This window comes from Drosophila mojavensis, unplaced genomic scaffold (genome assembly GCF_018153725.1).
Source record: "Drosophila mojavensis isolate 15081-1352.22 unplaced genomic scaffold, ASM1815372v1 contig_136, whole genome shotgun sequence".
Classification (NCBI taxonomy): Eukaryota; Metazoa; Arthropoda; class Insecta; order Diptera; family Drosophilidae; genus Drosophila; species Drosophila mojavensis.
In genome coordinates this window covers 5,092,730-5,112,171 of record NW_025318667.1, presented here as the reverse complement: position 1 = coordinate 5,112,171, position 19,442 = coordinate 5,092,730, and the positions used below count along the sequence as shown (strand labels likewise).

The 19,442-nt window shown below is 43.2% G+C and overlaps 6 protein-coding genes across 6 annotated transcripts; 4 read left to right on the top strand and 2 right to left on the bottom strand.

The window, feature by feature from the left end:
• The first annotated feature begins 5 nt into the window (after positions 1-5).
• On the top strand, positions 6-5,537 carry LOC6585950 (exportin-5). The gene is made up of 2 exons (XM_015160580.3): positions 6-434; positions 1,141-5,537. The coding sequence occupies exon 2, from the start codon at positions 1,179-1,181 to the stop codon at positions 4,896-4,898; it is 3,720 nt and encodes a 1,239-aa protein (XP_015016066.1). The 5' UTR covers positions 6-434; positions 1,141-1,178; the 3' UTR covers positions 4,899-5,537.
• A 982-nt stretch (positions 5,538-6,519) lies between these two features.
• LOC6585949 (actin-related protein 10) lies at positions 6,520-8,188 on the bottom strand. Its single transcript, XM_002011537.4, has 3 exons — positions 8,026-8,188; positions 7,794-7,946; positions 6,520-7,731 (listed from the first exon to the last, which is right to left on the bottom strand). The coding sequence occupies exons 1-3, from the start codon at positions 8,094-8,096 to the stop codon at positions 6,840-6,842; spliced, it is 1,116 nt and encodes a 371-aa protein (XP_002011573.1). The 5' UTR covers positions 8,097-8,188; the 3' UTR covers positions 6,520-6,839.
• Positions 8,189-8,445: 257 nt separating this feature from the next.
• On the top strand, positions 8,446-10,813 carry LOC6585948 (CWF19-like protein 2 homolog). The gene is made up of 4 exons (XM_002011536.4): positions 8,446-8,619; positions 8,674-9,735; positions 9,796-10,518; positions 10,595-10,813. Exons 1-4 carry the CDS (start codon positions 8,581-8,583, stop codon positions 10,721-10,723), a joined length of 1,953 nt encoding a protein of 650 aa, XP_002011572.2. The 5' UTR covers positions 8,446-8,580; the 3' UTR covers positions 10,724-10,813.
• Positions 10,814-10,930: 117 nt separating this feature from the next.
• Positions 10,931-12,067, top strand: LOC6585947 (40S ribosomal protein S19a). The gene is made up of 3 exons (XM_002011535.4): positions 10,931-11,028; positions 11,349-11,419; positions 11,547-12,067. Exons 2-3 carry the CDS (start codon positions 11,349-11,351, stop codon positions 11,944-11,946), a joined length of 471 nt encoding a protein of 156 aa, XP_002011571.1. The 5' UTR covers positions 10,931-11,028; the 3' UTR covers positions 11,947-12,067.
• An 802-nt stretch (positions 12,068-12,869) lies between these two features.
• On the bottom strand, positions 12,870-13,531 carry LOC6585946 (probable small nuclear ribonucleoprotein G). Its single transcript, XM_002011534.4, has 3 exons — positions 13,403-13,531; positions 13,183-13,330; positions 12,870-13,121 (listed from the first exon to the last, which is right to left on the bottom strand). The coding sequence occupies exons 1-3, from the start codon at positions 13,432-13,434 to the stop codon at positions 13,071-13,073; spliced, it is 231 nt and encodes a 76-aa protein (XP_002011570.1). The 5' UTR covers positions 13,435-13,531; the 3' UTR covers positions 12,870-13,070.
• Positions 13,532-13,646: 115 nt separating this feature from the next.
• LOC6585945 (serine/threonine-protein kinase PAK mbt) lies at positions 13,647-18,330 on the top strand. Its single transcript, XM_002011533.4, has 3 exons — positions 13,647-15,218; positions 15,315-15,586; positions 17,068-18,330. The coding sequence occupies exons 1-3, from the start codon at positions 14,123-14,125 to the stop codon at positions 17,542-17,544; spliced, it is 1,845 nt and encodes a 614-aa protein (XP_002011569.1). The 5' UTR covers positions 13,647-14,122; the 3' UTR covers positions 17,545-18,330.
• Positions 18,331-19,442: the final 1,112 nt, after the last annotated feature.

Here is a 19,442-nt window from a genome sequence, read left to right as displayed (position 1 = left end):
CGACTCAGCATGCTGCGTTCCTTGCACACAGAAACGTAGCCCCTTGAAAAAAGACATATTTCAACTAGTTCAAATCATTTCAAATGTGAACACACATTAAATTTTAAATGTGACTTCTGCTTTGGCGATACATGCAAGTTTGAATGAAATACCAACTAATAAGCAATAACAATTGGAAAGAGCGCAGCCGACATACGAACTCAACGAGAGCCAAGCAAGCAACACTAATCGCAATCGCATACGACGTCTGGGGCCCTAACCGCATTGGCGAAAAAATTCCGCACAACAGCAACAGCAGCAACATACAAAAATCGAAAGTACACACACGCGCGCGCAACAGAGGCGGCGGCCGGGCCAAGGAGGAGCAGCAGCAGCCAGCATAAAACGATTCAGCATTAATTTATTTATTTTTGCTTTGAATACCGGCAAACCGGGTAAGACGATAAACAGTGTGCATTAACAGTGTAAACATTCCAGCAAATTGCAAATGCAGAGGATGGCAGCATTTCCGTTACTTACAGACGAAAATACGCACGCACATACACACACGCACATACGCACGCATACCAACGAAGCAGTGTTTAAAGCTCAGCGTGAAGGAAAAACAGCTTTGCAGCTAAACGTGCGCCAATACAAGTGCAACAATTTACCAACACTCGTAAAAAGAACTCAAAGATAATTATACAAAAAAATTATAAAAAAAACAAAAACAATAAAAACAAAAAGACAAAAGGTGGAAGTTAACAGGCGAGTGGCGAACATTAAAAACTCTACAGTATATTTCATATACAACTCAGAACTTCAATTGTGCTCTTTAAAACATATATGTAGATGCTCACAGCAGATGAAGTGAATTTAAATTAGATAAACATTAAAATGTCGAATACAGTAAATGAAGTATTAACTGGATGTGTTGTCGTCATGCTAAATTGATGTAGGTTGAGTTTTAAAGCCGAACGTTTGACGGAATAAACATATGCCATATGCTATTACATTCAATGTAAATAAACAAAAATGATTTATGGTGTAGGGTAGCTAGCTAAAGAATTGCACATTAATTAACTAGATTGCAGCATTTATATGACGTTTTTAATATATTTATATTTGTGTGTGTGTGTCTGTGTGTAAATATTATTTTAGGTGAAGATCGAGCGAATTGAGAAGCATACTCGTGGAGGATGGCCCAGCATGGGGTTACGGAGGCTCTAGCCGCTGAGCTGGCGAAAGCCGTGGACCTGATAATGCACCCAATGACTGTGCAGCAGGCACGGCTCGAAGCTTATATGGCCTGCGAGCGTTTCAAGGAGGAGTCACCGCTGTGCGCCCAGGTGGGACTCTATTTGGCCAGCTCGGCTCAGTTCAATCAGGAGGTGCGGCACTTCGGCCTGCAGCTAATCGAGTACACAATCAAATTCAAATGGAATTGCATAACACACGAGGAGAAAGTGTACATTAAGGATAATGCCATCAAGATGCTAAATTTGGGCGTTGGCCCAGCCGAGGATCGTACGCTGTTGCATTTAAAGGACGCTCTCTCGCGCATCATTGTCGAGATGATCAAGCGTGAATGGCCCCAACAGTGGTCAGATCTGTTGCCCGAACTGTCGCAGGCTTGCACCAAAGGTGAGGCTCAAACGGAGCTAGTTTTGTTGGTCTTCTTGCGCTTGGTGGAGGACGTGGCCCTGCTGCAGACAATCGAATCGAATCAGCGACGCAAGGACATGTATCAGGCACTCAATAACAACATGAATGATATATTTGAGTTCTTTCTGCGTCTGATCGAACAGCATGTGACCGCATTCCGGGAAACAACTCGTTTGGGCAACTATCACAAGGCGAATGCCCACAGCCGGGTCGTTGAGACGGTGCTGCTGACGCTGAGCGGCTTTGTGGAGTGGGTCAGCATCAATCACATCATGTCGAGCAATGGAAAACTGATGCATTTTCTTTGCATACTCCTGAATGATAAAGCATTCCAATGCAATGCCGCCGAATGCCTCGCACAAATCACAAATCGTAAGGGCCAGACAAAGGAGCGCAAACCCCTGCTCCAGCTGTATGGCGAGGAGCCCTTACGCTACATCTATACGGCCACCCAAATGCAGGTGGACACCAGCAGTGCGCAGGCCATCGAACAGCACCATAATTTTCTCAAGAAACTCATTCAAGTGCTGAACGGCATGGTGCAACAATTGGTTGCGCTGTGGGGCAAGGACGAGGGCACACAGCGACCGGCACAATTGAATGTAATGTTTGAATGCCTGCTGCTGCTCGTCCAGCATCCATCGCTGACTGTGGCACACGGAGCCACCCTGATTTGGCAGCTGCTGCTGAAGCATGACGGCTGTTCCAAGGACTACCTGATGGTCAACTACATTCCCAAGCTAATACACACCATCGCGCCGCGCATTGTCAAGATATCCTACCCGAGCCAACTCCCGGATGGAGTCACCCAAGCCCTGTCGCCCAACAGCACTGAAGCCTACATACGCATGGAGTACGACAGCGAGGAGGATTTTGCCATATACTTCTTTCGCTGTCGCACCGACTTCCTCGAGATCTTTCGGCAGGCAACGCTGGTGCAGCCATTGATAACGTACGGCTATTGCGAGCAGTGGCTGCAGCTGCGACTGCGCAACGCTCACTCGGAGCAGGAAATGTCCAACATCAGTTGCAGTGTACTCGATCCCATTTACTTGGAGTGGGATGCGTTGGTCTGTGTCCTGGATGGTGTACTTAGTCGCATTTTGATGGTGTCCGAGCGGCCAGCTGTCGCCGGCGGCCTTCGTTTGCTGGAGGAGTGCCTCAAGCTGGAAACATCAAATCCATTAATCTATTCCATTTTATTGTCTTGCATATCAGCGCTGTTTGTGTTCCTTAGCATGTCCTCGTGCCAACTGACGCCCAACAATTGTGTGGCCATGAGTGGGGTGGCGCTCCTGCCTCGTGTCCTGGACAAGATCTTCCGTGCATTGGTGCTGAAGCCACCCAATGAGCTGGAGAAGGTGCAACAGAAGTCCGCAAAGAATTTGCGTCGTCATGCTGCCTCGTTGCTGGTCAAACTGGCACACAAATATCCACTGCTCTTGCTGCCCGTCTTCGAGCAGATCAACAATCACGTGGAGTGCCTGCTTAAGGAGCCGTCGTCGCCTCATCTGTGCCGAATGATGCGCACCACGCTGCAGGAGGCGCTCATCTTAATCTCGAATCATTTCTGTGACTTTGAGCGTCAGACGCTCTTCATCGAGCACATTATCCAGCAGAAGCGCTCGGAATGGCTCAGCTTTGGCGATGCATTCAAATCACCGCTGGAGTTCATGCGTTTCGTTGGATTGGATAAGCCGCCCGTCTACGATATTGACCGGGATGCATCCGTTGTGCAACGTTCGCGGATTCTGGATGCTCTGCATGTGGTCCTGGGTGTCGTTAAACGGTGCACCTGGCCCGATGATCCGGACCGTGCCCAGCGCGGAGGCTTTGTCATTGGCTGCACAGATCTGGGCAATCCCATCTGCAGGAATCCGGCAACGAAACATGTGGTGCCGCTGCTCTCGCACGTGCTTAGCCTGATGCGTGTTCTGAATGAGCTCTTCCGGCCGGAGGCATTGGCTGCTCTCTCCGAGGGCTATCGCAATATACACGGCATGCTGGAGCATGAGAAGAAGCTACTGATGGGCATATGCGCCATACCCGCTGATCCTCTGGACCCCACCATCAAATCGGAACCAACCGCCTTCGAGAAGATGCAAACCTTCATGACTCTGGTCAGCGAGGGCTGCTATCATTTGATGGGCTCGGCGGGTCCATCGCTCGGCCGTGATCTCTACCAGCTGGTGGGTCTGTCCGATGCCATAATCAGCAATGTGTTCAGCTGCTTGGACATCATACCCGATTATCGTATGCGGCCCATAATCCGAGTATTCTTTAAGCCATTCGTCTACTCGTGCCCGCCCAGCTTCTATGAGTCGGTGCTGGTGCCGCTCTTCGCTCATCTGACTCCGCTCATGTGCGAGCGGCTGACACGTCGCTGGATCTACATCTCGTCGCTGTACGAGTCGGGGCAGCTGAATGGCGAGGTGAACGACACACAGGAAGTGCTCGAGGATCAGCTGAATCGGACACTCACACGCGAGTATCTCGATGTGCTAAAGATCGCCTTGGTGGGCGGACAAATCGGTGCGGATCATGTGAATGCTGCTGGGGGTGCCAATGTGGTGGCAATGGAGAACGAGGAGCACTCCATGGACAGTGCACCACAGTCGCGTGCCTCGCAATCGGCCCTGCTCTCGGACACCATCAGCGATCTGGGTGGCCAGCTGCTGCGCAATGGCATGATCGGCAACTACATCCTGATGACACTGCTGAAGGCGATCGCCTGGAACGATGGCATGTGCAGCATGAAGGCTGTGAATATAGCGGCGCCCGTCATGCGCTTCCTGGCCGCCGAGCAGCTGATGGATGAGAACAAGGCCGTGAGTGCCTTTACAGCGGTGCTGCAGGGCATGCAGGTGCATGGTCAGCATGAAGCTAATCAATCCGGCTTGATCACACTCGGCGTTCAGTTCTATGAGCTGCTGCGTCCAAAATTCCCAGTGCTCAGCGAAGTTTTGCAGCACATTCCAAGCGTCAATGCGGCGGATGTGCAAAAGTTCGATGAGAAGGTCGCGGTGGCTCCCGTCAAGGGCAACAAGGTGGATCGCGCCAAAAAGGACATATTCAAGAAGCTGACGGCCCAGTTAGTGGGCCGCAGCGTCAATCAATTGTTCCGGCACGAGGTGCAAATCGCCAACTTGCCACCGATGCAGTCAAATCAAAAGCAAATCAACACAACCAGCGTCGACATCATGGACAGCAATCAGAATGCCAATCTGAGCAAGCTGTTCCACACCGAAAAGTGACAGGCGGCGACGACGACGACGACGACTCGATGCCGATGTCGATAATAATGATCGACGGATCGATAATCGCAGATCGATGTTGCCCATGCCGTCCCGCCGCGGCGACGACTGAAAATAAATTAATTGTAAACTAGTTAGGCAGCAATAGCTGCAGCAGCAGGAGCAGCAGCAGCAGCGGACGGAGGCGGAGGAGCAACAGCAGCAACAACAACTGGAGGAGTAGAAGCAACACCCAAGCCAATATTGCCTGGAACGAAGGCCACCCCCTCACACACACACACACATGCACACACACATACACACGCACACACTCATTGTCATTGCAATCGAAATTCTAGTTTCAAATATAGCAATTGCTATAGCTTTCACTCCATCCCAAAGTGGACATGGTTACAATCTGTTACAGTCATCAACTGCAGCGAGCGACTGGAGGAGCTACAACTGCAATACCGAAACCGAAAGCCTTACTCCAAGCTTCAAGTTTAGCTAGCTCCATTTCTAGCCACAACTCAAGCTGTTCCAGCTGCCTAGCTCCCCGCTCCTTGCTTTATCCTCATCTCTCCAACTGCCACAATTGCCACATGTTTTGCTGCAACTACTTGCTACACATACACAAAAAAAAAAAATTTTTTTTTTAAACATTTTTTTTGTCATTATTTATTGTATAACACCTCTAATGTTTAAGTTCCTTTAGCACCTTTTTTACTTCTACATTTCCCGGCTCTTTTTCCCACTTGTTTTGGCAGTAGCTTTTTGTTATTTATTGTTCCCCAAAATTTGTTAATTATTTTGCACAAACGAAAATGAAAAGAAAAGAGAAGAACAGAAATAGAAATAGAAATAGAAATAGAAATTTACATATAATAGTTAAGAACCACAACAAACAACAAAAACAACAATAAGGAACACCAAGTAATGCTCGAACAGCAAATTGGCCTTGCAGTAAAACAATAGTTGAGCGCCCACATTTTTATATAATTTATATACATATATATAAATATATATATAAGTATATCATTTTTCAATTTGTATATTCGAAATAGATGAAGAAGAATAAGAAAAGTAGAATACCCTTAACAAATATTGTAAACATATTTGAAGAAAGAAAATAAAATATTGAAATTACGCTTAGGGTTTTAGGCTAATCAAACAGGAGTTATTAATATGTAATATGCATCTTGTACACACACACACATACACCCCCATACAGACACACACACACATACATTGGGATATATTTTACAATATTCAAAAACTGAAATTATATTTTTAAAAGCGAATAAAAAACGAAAAACCAAACGAAAAATTATAAGCAAAAAAAAAATAGACAGAAAAAAACACAAAGTGCCGTAAAGTACAGAGAGACATTTAATAGTCGAGGATCCTAGTTATACTAATGGGCTTCACTCCAACATAAATTCTATGAAAAACGGGTTTAAATAACACTAAAAAAAAAGGAATTAGCACACGCTGCTTAAAATGTTAAAATATAAACAAGAAATATATTCTAAAGAAACATAAACGAATCGCATTTCCTAATTTAAAAAAAAAAAAAATCCAAAAAGCCTTTTTGCATGATTAGCCAAGTTAATAAAAAAACGAAATAAAAATTCTTTATACATACAGATATTGAATAATTATATATATATATATTTAAATATCGAGTTTCTCAATGCACAATAATCTCATAAGAAAAACATCTTTGTAGCTTTAAGCGCAAAAGAAACATTTTTTATACTCGTATGTCATTTTTCTTACTCAAAACAAAAGTTCACTTTTAGCTTACAATATAATACAATACAATTCACATAAAGATATATATACATATATACTGAGACAGAGGATCATATATATATATGATACAATTTGTAATAAAAATACGCGTGTGCATAGATTGTATATATAGCATATATGTATATCGAGAGAGAGTTCCTTTAATCCTTAGCCACCATGCCGATTGTCGCATAGATTACTCCAGTCGGGCACATGTTCGCTCCTTAGGTACGAGTCCTTGGTTAGCGAACGCGTTTGGATGAGATCTGTGGCGCCGCACAGGGAGCCGCCCAGCCAGGCTGTGAAATTCTGTTTGCCAATCGCTTGATAGAACTTGAACTGCAATTGGCCATGGAAACGTGTTGCATAGTAGTCATCATTGGCCAGCAGGTGCTGCAGCTCCTGCTTGAGTCGTGCCAACAGACCCGGCACCATGGCCCCACCTCCAATGACAAAGATGCTCTCCACCAGGGCGCGACGGACATCCATGCTGCAATCGAGTATGGCGCGCAATATCAAATGCGGCAAGCTGTCCCGTTCATTGTTCTGCTCGAAGAGCAGCTCATAAACAGATTCACGCAAGCTGCCGGGAATGCTAATGACAGCATCATCATCACAGATGCCATATTCCACATTGGGTGGCGATTGCCTATCCTCTTTGTAGGCACGCTCAAAGCTATTCACAAAGCAGGTGCGCACTTTAATATCCTCCAGGACGCTGGGCGTTAGCAATTGCTCCTTGACGCCCGTTGTTAGCAACTGCCGTTTGATCTCCTCTTCCACTGCTCTGCTGCCGTAGCTCTGATCCTTGAATGCAGACATAATTTGGACGCCACTAAACACAGGCATTATCGTTGTCTCACTGTATCCAATGTCCACTACCAGACCCGTTGGCACAGCCAACGTGGACAGAGCAATTAAATGGGCAGGCACAAAAAGAACCGAGGAGACATCGAAGTGTATGAAGAGTGCTCGGGCTAGGGTCTCTCGTATAATTGTCTGGCCAAATATGTTTTCCACAATCACAAATTTACGCTCCTTTGGGCTGACCAACAGGTGCCTGTAATTAATAAAAGCTTAAGCAACCCATTCGACAATATACATCTCAATCTCTCTAGGTACTTGAAGAAAATGGTTTGCAGAAAGTCAACAATTTGGTCGTATAGCTCCTCCGTTGTTGCATAGTCAAAGAGGAGCTTTGTTTTCCCAGTTGTGGTCAAGACCACTTCCGTGGGTATTATTTTACGTGGATGAGACTCCGCCGCAAAGCCGAGCCTGCAAATATGGTCAAAACGATCGGGATGATATCATCATCAGTACAAAGTGAATATCTTTCTGCAATCGTTGCACTTACTTGGTATACGCATTGCCAATGTCTAGGACGATTGGGGGTTTCTCTTGCATTACACTTTCGTACAGTGGCATGATTGATATCCTATTCTTTTTAGCTGGCGACAATAATTGTTAACAAACGCAAGCCTCACAGAAAGGCAACAGCTGAGTGTTTTGCATATCGCGCTATCGATAGGCATGCAAACCATTGCGGTATATGCAAAACCGATAGATTTGCTATACTTAAGAAAGAATGTCGCATTTCTTTAAAAGTAAGACAAGCTTCAACCAAAAACAAGGCCTGAAATCAATTATAGCAAGACCAATTACAGTTTGACTTTCCAGAATATATTTGTATATTGATAAAATTGATTAAATGTTCTGTTCTAAAATTAACGTACTTTTCAAATGTAAATGAAAGAAGTATCGATATATTTATTGCTCGGCACAGCTGTTTCCAAATTAACATTAAAGAGGGCTTTAATTTGTTTACCTGTACGAGAATTGTCATTGTCAGGTCTCGAATGAACTGCGCATTCTAAAGGCAGTGGACGTCGGTTTTCATTCCTACTTCGAGATGGAGCGTGACGAAGCTCGCACTGCATCAGGACCACAGGTAAACAATGCGAACAAAATCCAACATATGAAATTAACAAACATTCTTCCACAGACCAAGGAGCCGCAAACAGGGAGGCAGGAGATGAAAAATGATGTGAGTGGCGATACCAATTGGGTAGTGCCAACTGTAAAGCCCAAAACGAGCAAAACAGCCAAGTCGGCCACTTTGAAATCGAAAAAGCGTCAGAAAAAGACCAAAAAATCGAAGCATTCGAAAAAATCTCTTAAAAAGAAGCACAAGAAGAAACGGAAGTACTCCAGCAGCAGTGATAGCGATAGTGATAGTGATAGCTCCAGCTCCACAAGCAGTTCGGATTCTGATTCGACTAGGGAGAAAGCGAAGCGCAGTCGCAAATCCGCTGATAAAGGAGTAGCAACTGCTCCACTTCCTATTGTGCCAAAGCCTTTGTTGCAGCGCGATAGCTGGATGACTGACAGCACCGATTTAAAGCTGAATACCTTCAGCAAGGAGCGTAAGGAAGCAATAAAGCCTAATGCAAAGCTGCAGCAAATCGACGCCTATAATCCGGCCCAAAACAAAAACGAGCTGAATCCATATTGGAAGAACAATGGCACTGGTCTGCCAGCTTTTAAGAAACCCGGTGAGGACGACAGCGAACGTCCAACACAGTCCATCCCATCAAAATATGTTGGCTCAGCCAATTGGAAGAAGCCAACAAGAAACTTGGATGATTGTTTAGTTGATCCCAATGGCCATGTCGGCCGCGAGTCTCGCGATCGGCCACTTGAGTGCACGGATGGCGAGAAATACCAACGGTCGGTACCCTTGACAGATGAGCAAATTAATGCATTGGCCGCACGGGTAGTCAAAGCTGAAATTAAGGGCGATGTGAAACTGGTTGCAGATCTCAACAAGCAGCTCGAGATGGCACGTAAAGCTCGAGCCGAACATCTGGCTAGTGGCAAGAGCCTTGCCGAATCCACAAGGGCCGAGAAGAAGAGTGAGCACATCTTGCTTACACGCGCCGATGCCAGCGGAAATGTGCGTCCACTTCTACAAGCCAAGGCAGCAGCTGATCGCAAGATGGTTGAAAAAATGCAAAAGATGGCGGAAACCACTTCGGATGGCAATCGCTACGATATCAAGCAAATGGTTAATCATATATATATACGCTGTAACTATATAGCTTACATTATGTATTCTTTTTTTCAGTTTGAACGGGAGAAGTATGCTACTTCAGCTGAATCAAATTTACAATATGCCAATATTGTATCTAAGAATAAGAAACCAAACGATGATCTGGATGGTATTTTCGAAGATCGTGTGCGCAAGGACATAGCCGAGGACAATAATGAGCAGCGCGAACTGAATCGGGCTGTAAAGGAGCAACAAAGGATGAGCGCCACCTTGGACAATTGCGAAAGATGCTTTGACTCCCATAAGTTAGCAAAAGACCGGCTCCTCTCAGTGGGCACTAAGATCTATTTGACTTTGCCCTCGCATGTGGGGCTGCAGCCAGACCATTGCATTTTGACTTCCGTGCAGCATGTCTCTGCCTGCACACTGCTTGACGAGGACGTATGGGAGGAGCTAACTACCTTTCGTAAGGCTTTAACCCAAATGTTTGCTGCCCAGAAAAGGGATGTGATATTCTTTGAGATGGCCAATAAGTTGTATAAACGTCAACACTTATCTGTCCATTGTGTGCCCATTCCGCAGTCTAAGGGTGAAATAGCACCATTCTATTTCAAGAAGGCTATCGAGGAGTCTGAACAGGAATGGTCCATTAATAAGCAACTAATATCCTTGGACAAAAAATCCTTGCGCGCAGCTATACCAAAAGGCTTGCCCTATTTCTGGGTACATTTTGGCATGGATCGTGGCTTTGCCCACGTCATCGAGGATCAGGAACGTTTCCCACCGCATTACGCACAGGTTAGCTTCACCAAGAAAAAAAAAAAAGAACAAAATCTAATGATAGTATTTTAATAATTTCTTTTTATCTACTTAGCAAATTATTGCCGGCATGTTGGACCTTGAAATGCGTCATTGGCGCAATCCGTCTAAGGGACACAACATACATATTAATGTAAAATCATTTACTGATGCTTGGAAGAATTACGATTTTACCAAATCGTAAATGGGTTAATTTTTATTTGTTCATCGTATCAAATAAAATGTAGCAATTAACAAAGAAAAATAAATAGAACAATACGTACTACTACTATCATTGCATTGAATTTAAAATTGAGCAAGGAACAAGAAATGCACGTTATCTTCAATAACGTTCAATATCGATATATTTTTGCCTATCGATAAATACTCCAGTGCTTTATTAACAACACTGATAAGTTCCCACGATTGGGTGGCAGCCTTTTCATCTACAATAAGCGCAGCCAACTTCGAGAGTCTTGTTCTTTTTTCCGGTTGACTTTGACTAGCAAGGTAGTGCTCGCGTTCGTTTACTCAAATATATTTTTTTTTAGTTTTGAAAATATTGTCGCAAATGCCCAGCAATAAATGAAAATGTGTGTCTCTTAAAGGGACAGAGTGAATGTTGCACTTGAATTAATTTAAAATGACGAAAACTTCATTAAACACTTAAAAAGCAGTTGAATTTGGGATTTGCACAATATTGTTGTCTTTGTTTGCTTGTGTGCGTGCGAACGCGTGTGTGTGTGTGCGTGCGTGTTCGCGAATAGCAACGTGTTTTTTAACAAACTTTTTTTTATACAATGTTTGTTTTTGTGTTTCTTCGCTTCTAGATGCCAGGTGTCACAGTGAAGGATATTGATCAACATGCCGTCACCAAGGCGGTCGCTGTTTTCCTTAAGAAGTAAGTCTCGTGTGAGGTCTACACAACACTGTATTTTGCCTCTGTGTATGTGTGTGTAGACATAACCTCACAAATGTGCATATTTGTTTGTGTATATCAATAATTTATTAACTTTTGTATATTTTAGGACTGGCAAATTGAAGGTGCCCGACCAGATGGACATCATCAAGACCGCCAAATTCAAGGAACTGGCACCCTACGATCCCGACTGGTTCTACGTGCGTTGTGCCTCCATAATGCGCCATCTCTATCATCGCAGTCCAGCTGGCGTTGGCTCCATCACAAAGATCTATGGCGGACGCAAACGCAACGGCGTGCATCCATCTCATTTCTGCCGTGCCGCTGACGGTGCTGCTCGCAAGGCACTGCAGGCTCTCGAGCATGCCCGCCTTGTTGAGAAGCACCCCGAGGGTGGCCGCAAATTGAGCTCGATCGGACAGCGGGATCTGGATCGCATTGCCAATCAGATCGTCGCCAAGCAGCGAGATGCTGCCAAACAAACTGGCCCAATTGTTATTTCCAAGTAAAATTTTATATGTGGACAACGCGACGAGAAGTCTATAAAAATACAAATCTTATATTTTAGACTTGTAAGAGTTTTCTTTGCATATGCAAAAGCTGGCGATAATATAAACATAAATCACTGAAGTCTATAAAAAGCGCACCTCATCAAGTGCCGTTTTTAATTGGGTTTCACTATGAATTTGAGAAAGGTCCAATTATGTATATATTAGTAAATTCTTGTGAGTCAAGTATCTGAGAGCTTAATAAGTTCGAAGCGTAGCAGGGAATCAGGGAATACAGTGAAGTCTCTTGCTAGTCTAAGGTAAAGGCTTGAAGCTACTGAAACTGATCTGTTCCCCAAGTTGTATTCAATCCTATCCTCAGAGTGAAATGACGAATTGATATGACTGACGGTTGTCGGTTAATATTGTATGACAGTTCATAGAATCGACCTTATATATTCTGCTTCAATATTGTCGAACGAGTTACTTGACTGTCTATGAAACGAGAATAACTGGTTAAGAGTGAAGAATCTTCAGAATTGGCTGCTGACCATTTGTATATGTATACTTCTCCCAGACCAAGAAAAAGGACTATGCATACTGCATCACATCGCACCCGATCCCAAGATGACTTTAAAAAAAATTGTAAATATGAAATGCTTTAGATAGATAATACTTCTGGCTATACTTCAGATAGATAGATAATAGTTAACGGCCTGCTTTAGATGAAAAGCTAATAACTACTACTATGATATACTCACTATTACTGATGTACTTTAATGTATAGATCGTATTGAGAGCATATGCACTGAAAATCCCCTATGTGGGGATCTAATCTGAAGTATATATGCTTTATAGGGTACATATAGCTCAGTACAGAGTAGAGTTTTATATAGACTATAAGTGATATATATAGTTGGTTGAAATTGATACAGTTTGCCAGATTTACATCAACTTTGTTGGTTTTATAGTAAATTTATTTAAATTTTAAGAATGTATTATAGAGCCTTACGACTAGTTTGTGTTTGTTAAATAGTTTACATTTAACCTTTATCTGGCAGATAAATCTCTATTAAAGTCAGCAAATCCTAAACTATCCAAATTGGATACATCTGAGGGGATAAGACTGCTTTAGAGATTGCATATCAGACTCTATCCAGTGCCTCGACCATAACAATGCTGTTACCACGAATTACCTGAAAATATAAATGCCGCATTTTAGCAAATGTTTTGTGGTTAGCCTAGTGCTATACGTACCACCATTCCAATGCTGTTTTTGGTATTATCCTTGCACTCCTCCACCGTATCGTCGAGCACAACGTTCATGAATGGATCGAAGCCGCGCAGAATGCCGGTGACAGCGCGGCCGCCATTTAGCTTGAGCATCATGCGCTTGTCCATGTATCTGATAATAAGGAAACAAGTAAGCACTTAGCACACGCACACGTTCACTTACCAACGCGGTAGAGATACTCACTTTTTCAACTCTGGTGGATGTGCTTTCGACATTTTCGTTTATGGAATTTAAAAATTAATTTGTCGCAAATCAAGTCAATGTACATGCAAACGCGTTTCGGTGTGACCGCTTGTAAACGTTTGCACAGTGCTGTAAAATGCAATAAAAAGAAATGCACTAAATGCGGTAGTTAACTATCGTATAAAACATACACATATTTGGGTCATGATAACGATAGTATCGCGAGCATTAAACGATAGTTTTGCAGCTCTCTCATAGCAACAGAGCCAACGATAACTGCTAGCATCGGCAATTAATAAGTTTTTAAGTTTATTTTTATTAGGTTTCAAATTGTGTTTGTTTGTTTTTTTATTTGTTTTTTTGGTGTAATGTGTATTTATGTTAACTGATAAATAAGGCGAGCATTTAATGAAACCATGCAAATGATGCATGTGAAAGTCGATTGAAAGCGCTAAACACGAAATCCACATAAATCGCATCCGTCGCTGTATGTTTGTATGCGCCCGTGTGTGAGTGTGTGTGTTGGCTGCGCTTGTCTGTGTCTGTTTGTGTGCGTTGTGCGTGCGAATGTGTTAGTGCAGCCAAAGACTTTGTCGTCGCCTATTGACGGGCCCAGCCAAAAGGGCGGGTAAAAGAAAAGTCAACAAACGAGAGAACGAGGGAACTAACAACTCCCTGGCAATTGCAATTGACGGCGCCATAATAACGGAACAAGCAAAAATGTTCACAAAGAAGAAGAAGAAACCGCTGATCTCGATGCCCAGCAATTTCGAGCATCGCGTGCACACGGGCTTCGACAAGCGAGAGAACAAATATGTCGGCTTGCCATTGCAATGGGCCTCCATAGTGGGCAACAATCAAATTTTGAAGTCCAGCAATCGTCCGCTGCCGCTGGTGGATCCCTCGGAGATAACGCCCACAGAAATACTGGATCTGAAGACAATTGTGCGTCCGCATCATAATAACAATAAGGCAGACACAACATCGCTCAATAGCAGCAGCAGCAGTGCCCTGATGATGAACAATCCAGCAATGTTGCAGCAGCAACAGCAGCAACAGTTGCTGCCAAAGACATCGCATGTGGCCCGCTCCAATTCGTTGCGCAGCTCCAGTCCGCCGCGTGTGAGGCGAGTGGCGAATGTGCCGCCCGCTGTGCCTGAGGAAGAGCTGCCATCCGGCACGCCCACGCCTGGCTTTAAGCAACAGCATCTGCAGCAGCAGCAGCAGCAACAGCAGCAACCAATGCCACATAATCTTTTGTATACCAGTCAGCATATCCATTCACACTCACATTCGCATCCACATCCGCATCCACATTCCAATGGTGGGCTAACAGCTCCTTTGGCTGTGCGCACCGATCCGTTCCGGATGCCGCAGCAGCTGCAGCAGCAGCAACAGCAGCAGCAGCAGCAAACGTCGCCAGTCAGCTCAGTGGCCAGCTCGCATCACAACAACAATAATAATATTAACAACAACAATGGTCAAAGCTATCCAATGTATCCTGCCTCCCAGCAACAACCAAATCAGAATCCACATGCCAACAAAACAGCGCCAACAACAGCAACAGGAGCAGCAGCAGCAACGGCATCGCGTGCCAGCTCCAGCTCGAGTGGTAATGCTGCCGCCGCCGCCCTGGCTGCCCAGGCCCAAGCTCAGGCGCAACCAAAGCAGGAGCAAAGGCTGACGCACGAGCAATTCCGTGCTGCCTTGCAAATGGTTGTCTCCGCCGGTGATCCGCGCGAGAATCTGGAGAACTTTAACAAAATAGGCGAAGGCTCCACGGGCACTGTGTGCATAGCCACCGACAAGTCAACAGGTGGGTGATCAATCCGGATAGCTGAGCATTGCATATTAACTCATCCCTCTCGCTGTCTCTCCCTCTCTCTCTCTCTCTCTCTTAATCCCTTGGTAGGTCGTCAAGTGGCTGTTAAGAAAATGGATTTGCGTAAGCAGCAGAGACGCGAGCTGCTCTTCAACGAGGTGGTCATCATGCGTGACTATCATCATCCCAATATTGTGGAGACATACTCCAGCTTTCTGGTCAACGATGAGCTCTGGGTGGTCATGGAGTATCTGGAGGGCGGCGCACTCACCGACATTGTCACACATTCCCGCATGGATGAGGAGCAAATTGCGACCGTTTGCAAGCAATGCCTGAAAGCTTTGGCCTATTTGCATTCACAGGTGCGTGACCAGCATTTCCAACAGACAAGTTGCCAGCAAGCCAGAGCCAAAGCAAAGTTGTCAGCCAAAAGCCTCGCCCAATGTCTTTTCACTTCTCTTCTTTGCTGTCTGTGCACTCTTTCAATGCCTTTCTATTTTCGTTCTTTGGCGCTTTCTTCTTTTGCGACGTTTTGTGGTTTGGTTTCCATTTCCAAATGTCGCCCGTCGCATAGGTAATGCGATAGCCTGTTAAGTGGGCGCTTGGGGACGGCTGGGTCGTTGGGTGGTTGGCTTGGGTAGGGTTGGGTTGGCTACCTGGTTGGACGACCACAAATTTCGCTGACCCAAACCTTTGGCTGTAAATAGAAGTTCAGTTGAATGTGAATAATAGGCTTAGCCAGACTGTTCTTTAAGTATTTCCATATACATACCCGTATAATATATGTATATATTTATGCGCACAGTCATATTATATATTTAGATATGTAACTAGTCTACAGGTACATAAATATATGTGGTTCAAGAGGCATTTACTAGCGAACAATTGGAATCGACATTTTTCTTATCAAGGAATCAAACAGAGTTTAGAAATACTTAAAGGAAAACGTGAGGAGAGATGTAAAGTATGGAAGTGAGTTAGGGTAAGCAAAAGTAGGAGAGAAATATGGTAGGTGGGAGAAAGATAAACATGGGAGGTACCAAGATATAAATGAAAAGAGATCAAGAAAGATAGATAGAGAAATAGAGTAAGAGTGAGAATCAGAGCCAGAGAGATTCATGCAGAGAGGTCAGAAGACACAGAGAGAGAATGAGAAATGTAGAGATATAGAGAGTGATGCAGATATAGAAATAGAGAGGAAGAGAGAGAGAGATGCTGATACAGTGATAGAGAGACGCGAGCAGAAACAGTTCCAGACAGAGAGAGAGAGAACGAGAGAGCGAGAGAGATTAAAAGCGAGTGCTAGAGAGGTAGTTATAGAGAGAAAGAGAGAGGGAAAGCGGCCTATACAGAGAGAGAGTGAGAACAGAGAACACATCGAGAATTACAGATTCTTGAGAAAACACAACAAAAGATAAAGAGCGTTAACAGGATACAGCAGTAAGAGCAAAGTATAAAGATAGATATAACCTCATAGAACTTGAATAAGGCTAGACAATGCTATAAGTATATAGGGCAAGAGAGAGAGAGAGAGAGAGAGAGAGAGAGAGGTGACCTCGAAAGTTCCTTGCATGAAGTACAAGTAGAGTTAAATTAAGAATCGTTTATTATTTTATAGACCTATTCATTACAGGGTACCACTCAGTAAATTAAAAAGACAAGGTAGCCGAACTGCTTACAATTCAAAGCTTACCACTTAATATTTCAACTCTACTTAAATTCAAACCATTCCCATTCTCCACTCAATTTAGAACATAGCTTTATGGCTAGACAGAGCAACTCTTAGTTAACCTTACCCATTCTGAGCTAATACTAATTTCATATCCATTTCCGCTTGAAACAGGGCGTCATCCATCGGGACATCAAATCCGATTCGATACTCTTGGCCGCTGATGGCCGGGTGAAGCTGTCGGACTTTGGTTTCTGTGCGCAGGTGTCGCAGGAGCTGCCTAAGCGGAAGTCCTTGGTGGGCACACCCTACTGGATGTCGCCGGAGGTGATTTCGCGCCTGCCGTATGGCCCCGACGTGGATATCTGGTCGCTGGGCATAATGGTCATCGAAATGGTGGACGGTGAGCCGCCGTTCTTCAACGAGCCGCCGTTGCAGGCGATGCGACGCATTCGGGACATGCAGCCGCCAAATCTGAAGAATGCCCACAAGGTGTCGCCGCGTCTGCAATCGTTTTTGGACCGCATGCTCGTCCGGGATCCGGCACAGCGTGCAACGGCCGCTGAGCTGTTAGCTCATCCATTTCTGCGACAAGCGGGACCGCCGTCTCTCTTGGTGCCACTCATGCGCAATTCGAGGCATCACACCTGATGCTGATGACGATGACGATGATCCAATTGGGTTACATCTACTGCTCCCGCTCCAGCTGCTGTTGCCGTTGCTGCTGCCCTTGTTTCTGCTTTCTAGTTTACAAGCTCCACTTAATGTAGTATTATTCCATATTTTCGTTTCGTTTTTTTTTTTTTTATACGGCTACACGGCAATTGCTACTTAAACTGTTAACCAGCCACACCTCTAACATCCCACACATACACGCTTCATCCAGATCCATATCCACATTCGTATTTTATTTGTTTACTTTCTGTTAAGCATTTTATGTTGGCTACAGCAAATATTTTTTATATATATATATATAGAAACCCAAAACATATTTTTATTCAAAAGCTAAAAAGTACGCTCTATAAGTCATAGCCACGCCCCCAATTTGTAATTTATAATGATAGATAACAATCTATGGCTATATCTATAACTAAATCTATGTCTACGTCTCTATAACTAAGCTCCAACGAGAATGTGCCTTGTGACTAGGAAACATTGAAATATTGAAATATGAAATATTATATATATATATGTCTGCAACGCCATTTGGTTAAAGCTAATACTCGATCGTTAGTGTTCTGTATACATATATATATACTTATATACGCATATATATTTGCAGACCAAATTCGAGTTCAAGATCTGTTCGAAATGCTAATTTTAACTCACAGAAAGCGGGCAAATTTCTTGTCAATACATAAAAATGCTTTTACACATTTATTAATATTATTTAAAATAAAAATACTATATATGTATCCATATATACATACATATATACACGCTGAGTTGGAATATATTTAAAAGAAAAGCAAATGTCGAAGCGAATATAGTACTTAATGTCTAAATATAGAGAGACAACGAATTATGCAGATATATATAGAAATATATATAAATTGCTCACATTCAACGAATAGCAACTTTTATATACATGTTTTATATATGTATATATATGTGTATACAAAGCTGTATTTATATATGCATATATATACATACACATATATATATATTTATATATATATAGCCTATGTATAGCAATTATTTATATCATACATAAGTTTTGATTATACAAAATTTTTTACATTTTTTTTAAAGTTTACCGAAAGTTTGCGGTTTCCATAATTGTGAATTGTTAAAACACAAGAAGTAATACATTCCCCCGCCCCACACGTAATTGGAAAAGTTTCCATTATAAGCTGATTTTTTTACAGTGTTCTGTAATTATTAACGAATAAAATACACAAGTATTGAAACGAAAATTGTATATTGTTTTTTTTTTTTTTTTTATTTTCAGAATTTTTTTAATAGAAACTTTATATCAAAATATACAAAGCAAAGCTCAAGACAATACCGAAAAAGAAATTCAAATATCACATTCTATATTTTCATCCTAGAATACTTCTCATATTCGAAACAGCTATATAATGGCGCGCTGAGAAGGAGAGAAGGAAACTGCTTTACCGGCTATAACCGGTTCGGCCTACAGTCTTGCTTGGCTTCAGCTAATCTGAACCGGTTCAAGCCAGAGTATCAAAAGTTAACGCAAAAGATTGAAAATAAATACAAAAATTTGGTTTAACAATTTTTTTTTTTGTAATATTTTTTTTTATTTATTTATAATGGTTGTTTTTTGTTTGTTGTTGTTTTTGTGTTGTTGCTTTAGGTATTATTATAGTTTGTTTATTAATTGAAGTGTATGCGTGTGTATGTGTGGGTGTGCGCTGATATATGAGCTATAAATATTCCAATGCAAATATATATACACAAATACAAGCGCACAAAGGCAAGTGGGAGAAGGTTGTGGTATATGTGTGAGTGAGCAATGAGCGGTGCATGCACGTTACTGTGTGTGTGTGAGTTTGAGCATAAAATACATAAATAAACGCACACAC

Excerpts from the sequence above, each read along its gene's own strand:
- LOC6585947 (XM_002011535.4), top strand. The coding sequence starts at position 11,349 with ATGCCAGGTGTCACAGTGAAGGATATTGATCAACATGCCGTCACCAAG. Across the intron at positions 11,420-11,546 it reads GTCGCTGTTTTCCTTAAGAA|GACTGGCAAATTGAAGGTGC; the intron begins GTAAGTCTCGTG and ends TGTATATTTTAG.
- LOC6585950 (XM_015160580.3), top strand. The coding sequence starts at position 1,179 with ATGGCCCAGCATGGGGTTACGGAGGCTCTAGCCGCTGAGCTGGCGAAA.
- LOC6585946 (XM_002011534.4), bottom strand. The coding sequence starts at position 13,434 with ATGTCGAAAGCACATCCACCAGAGTTGAAAAA. Across the intron at positions 13,331-13,402 it reads CATCCACCAGAGTTGAAAAA|ATACATGGACAAGCGCATGA; the intron begins GTGAGTATCTCT and ends CCTTATTATCAG. Across the intron at positions 13,122-13,182 it reads AAAACAGCATTGGAATGGTG|GTAATTCGTGGTAACAGCAT; the intron begins GTACGTATAGCA and ends TTATATTTTCAG.
- LOC6585945 (XM_002011533.4), top strand. The coding sequence starts at position 14,123 with ATGTTCACAAAGAAGAAGAAGAAACCGCTGATCTCGATGCCCAGCAAT. Across the intron at positions 15,219-15,314 it reads AGCCACCGACAAGTCAACAG|GTCGTCAAGTGGCTGTTAAG; the intron begins GTGGGTGATCAA and ends ATCCCTTGGTAG. Across the intron at positions 15,587-17,067 it reads TGGCCTATTTGCATTCACAG|GGCGTCATCCATCGGGACAT; the intron begins GTGCGTGACCAG and ends CGCTTGAAACAG.
- LOC6585948 (XM_002011536.4), top strand. The coding sequence starts at position 8,581 with ATGGAGCGTGACGAAGCTCGCACTGCATCAGGACCACAG. Across the intron at positions 8,620-8,673 it reads GCACTGCATCAGGACCACAG|ACCAAGGAGCCGCAAACAGG; the intron begins GTAAACAATGCG and ends ATTCTTCCACAG. Across the intron at positions 9,736-9,795 it reads GCTACGATATCAAGCAAATG|TTTGAACGGGAGAAGTATGC; the intron begins GTTAATCATATA and ends TCTTTTTTTCAG.
- LOC6585949 (XM_002011537.4), bottom strand. The coding sequence starts at position 8,096 with ATGCCACTGTACGAAAGTGTAATGCAAGAGAAACCCCCAATCGTCCTA. Across the intron at positions 7,947-8,025 it reads ATTGGCAATGCGTATACCAA|GCTCGGCTTTGCGGCGGAGT; the intron begins GTAAGTGCAACG and ends CCATATTTGCAG. Across the intron at positions 7,732-7,793 it reads CTGCAAACCATTTTCTTCAA|GCACCTGTTGGTCAGCCCAA; the intron begins GTACCTAGAGAG and ends TATTAATTACAG.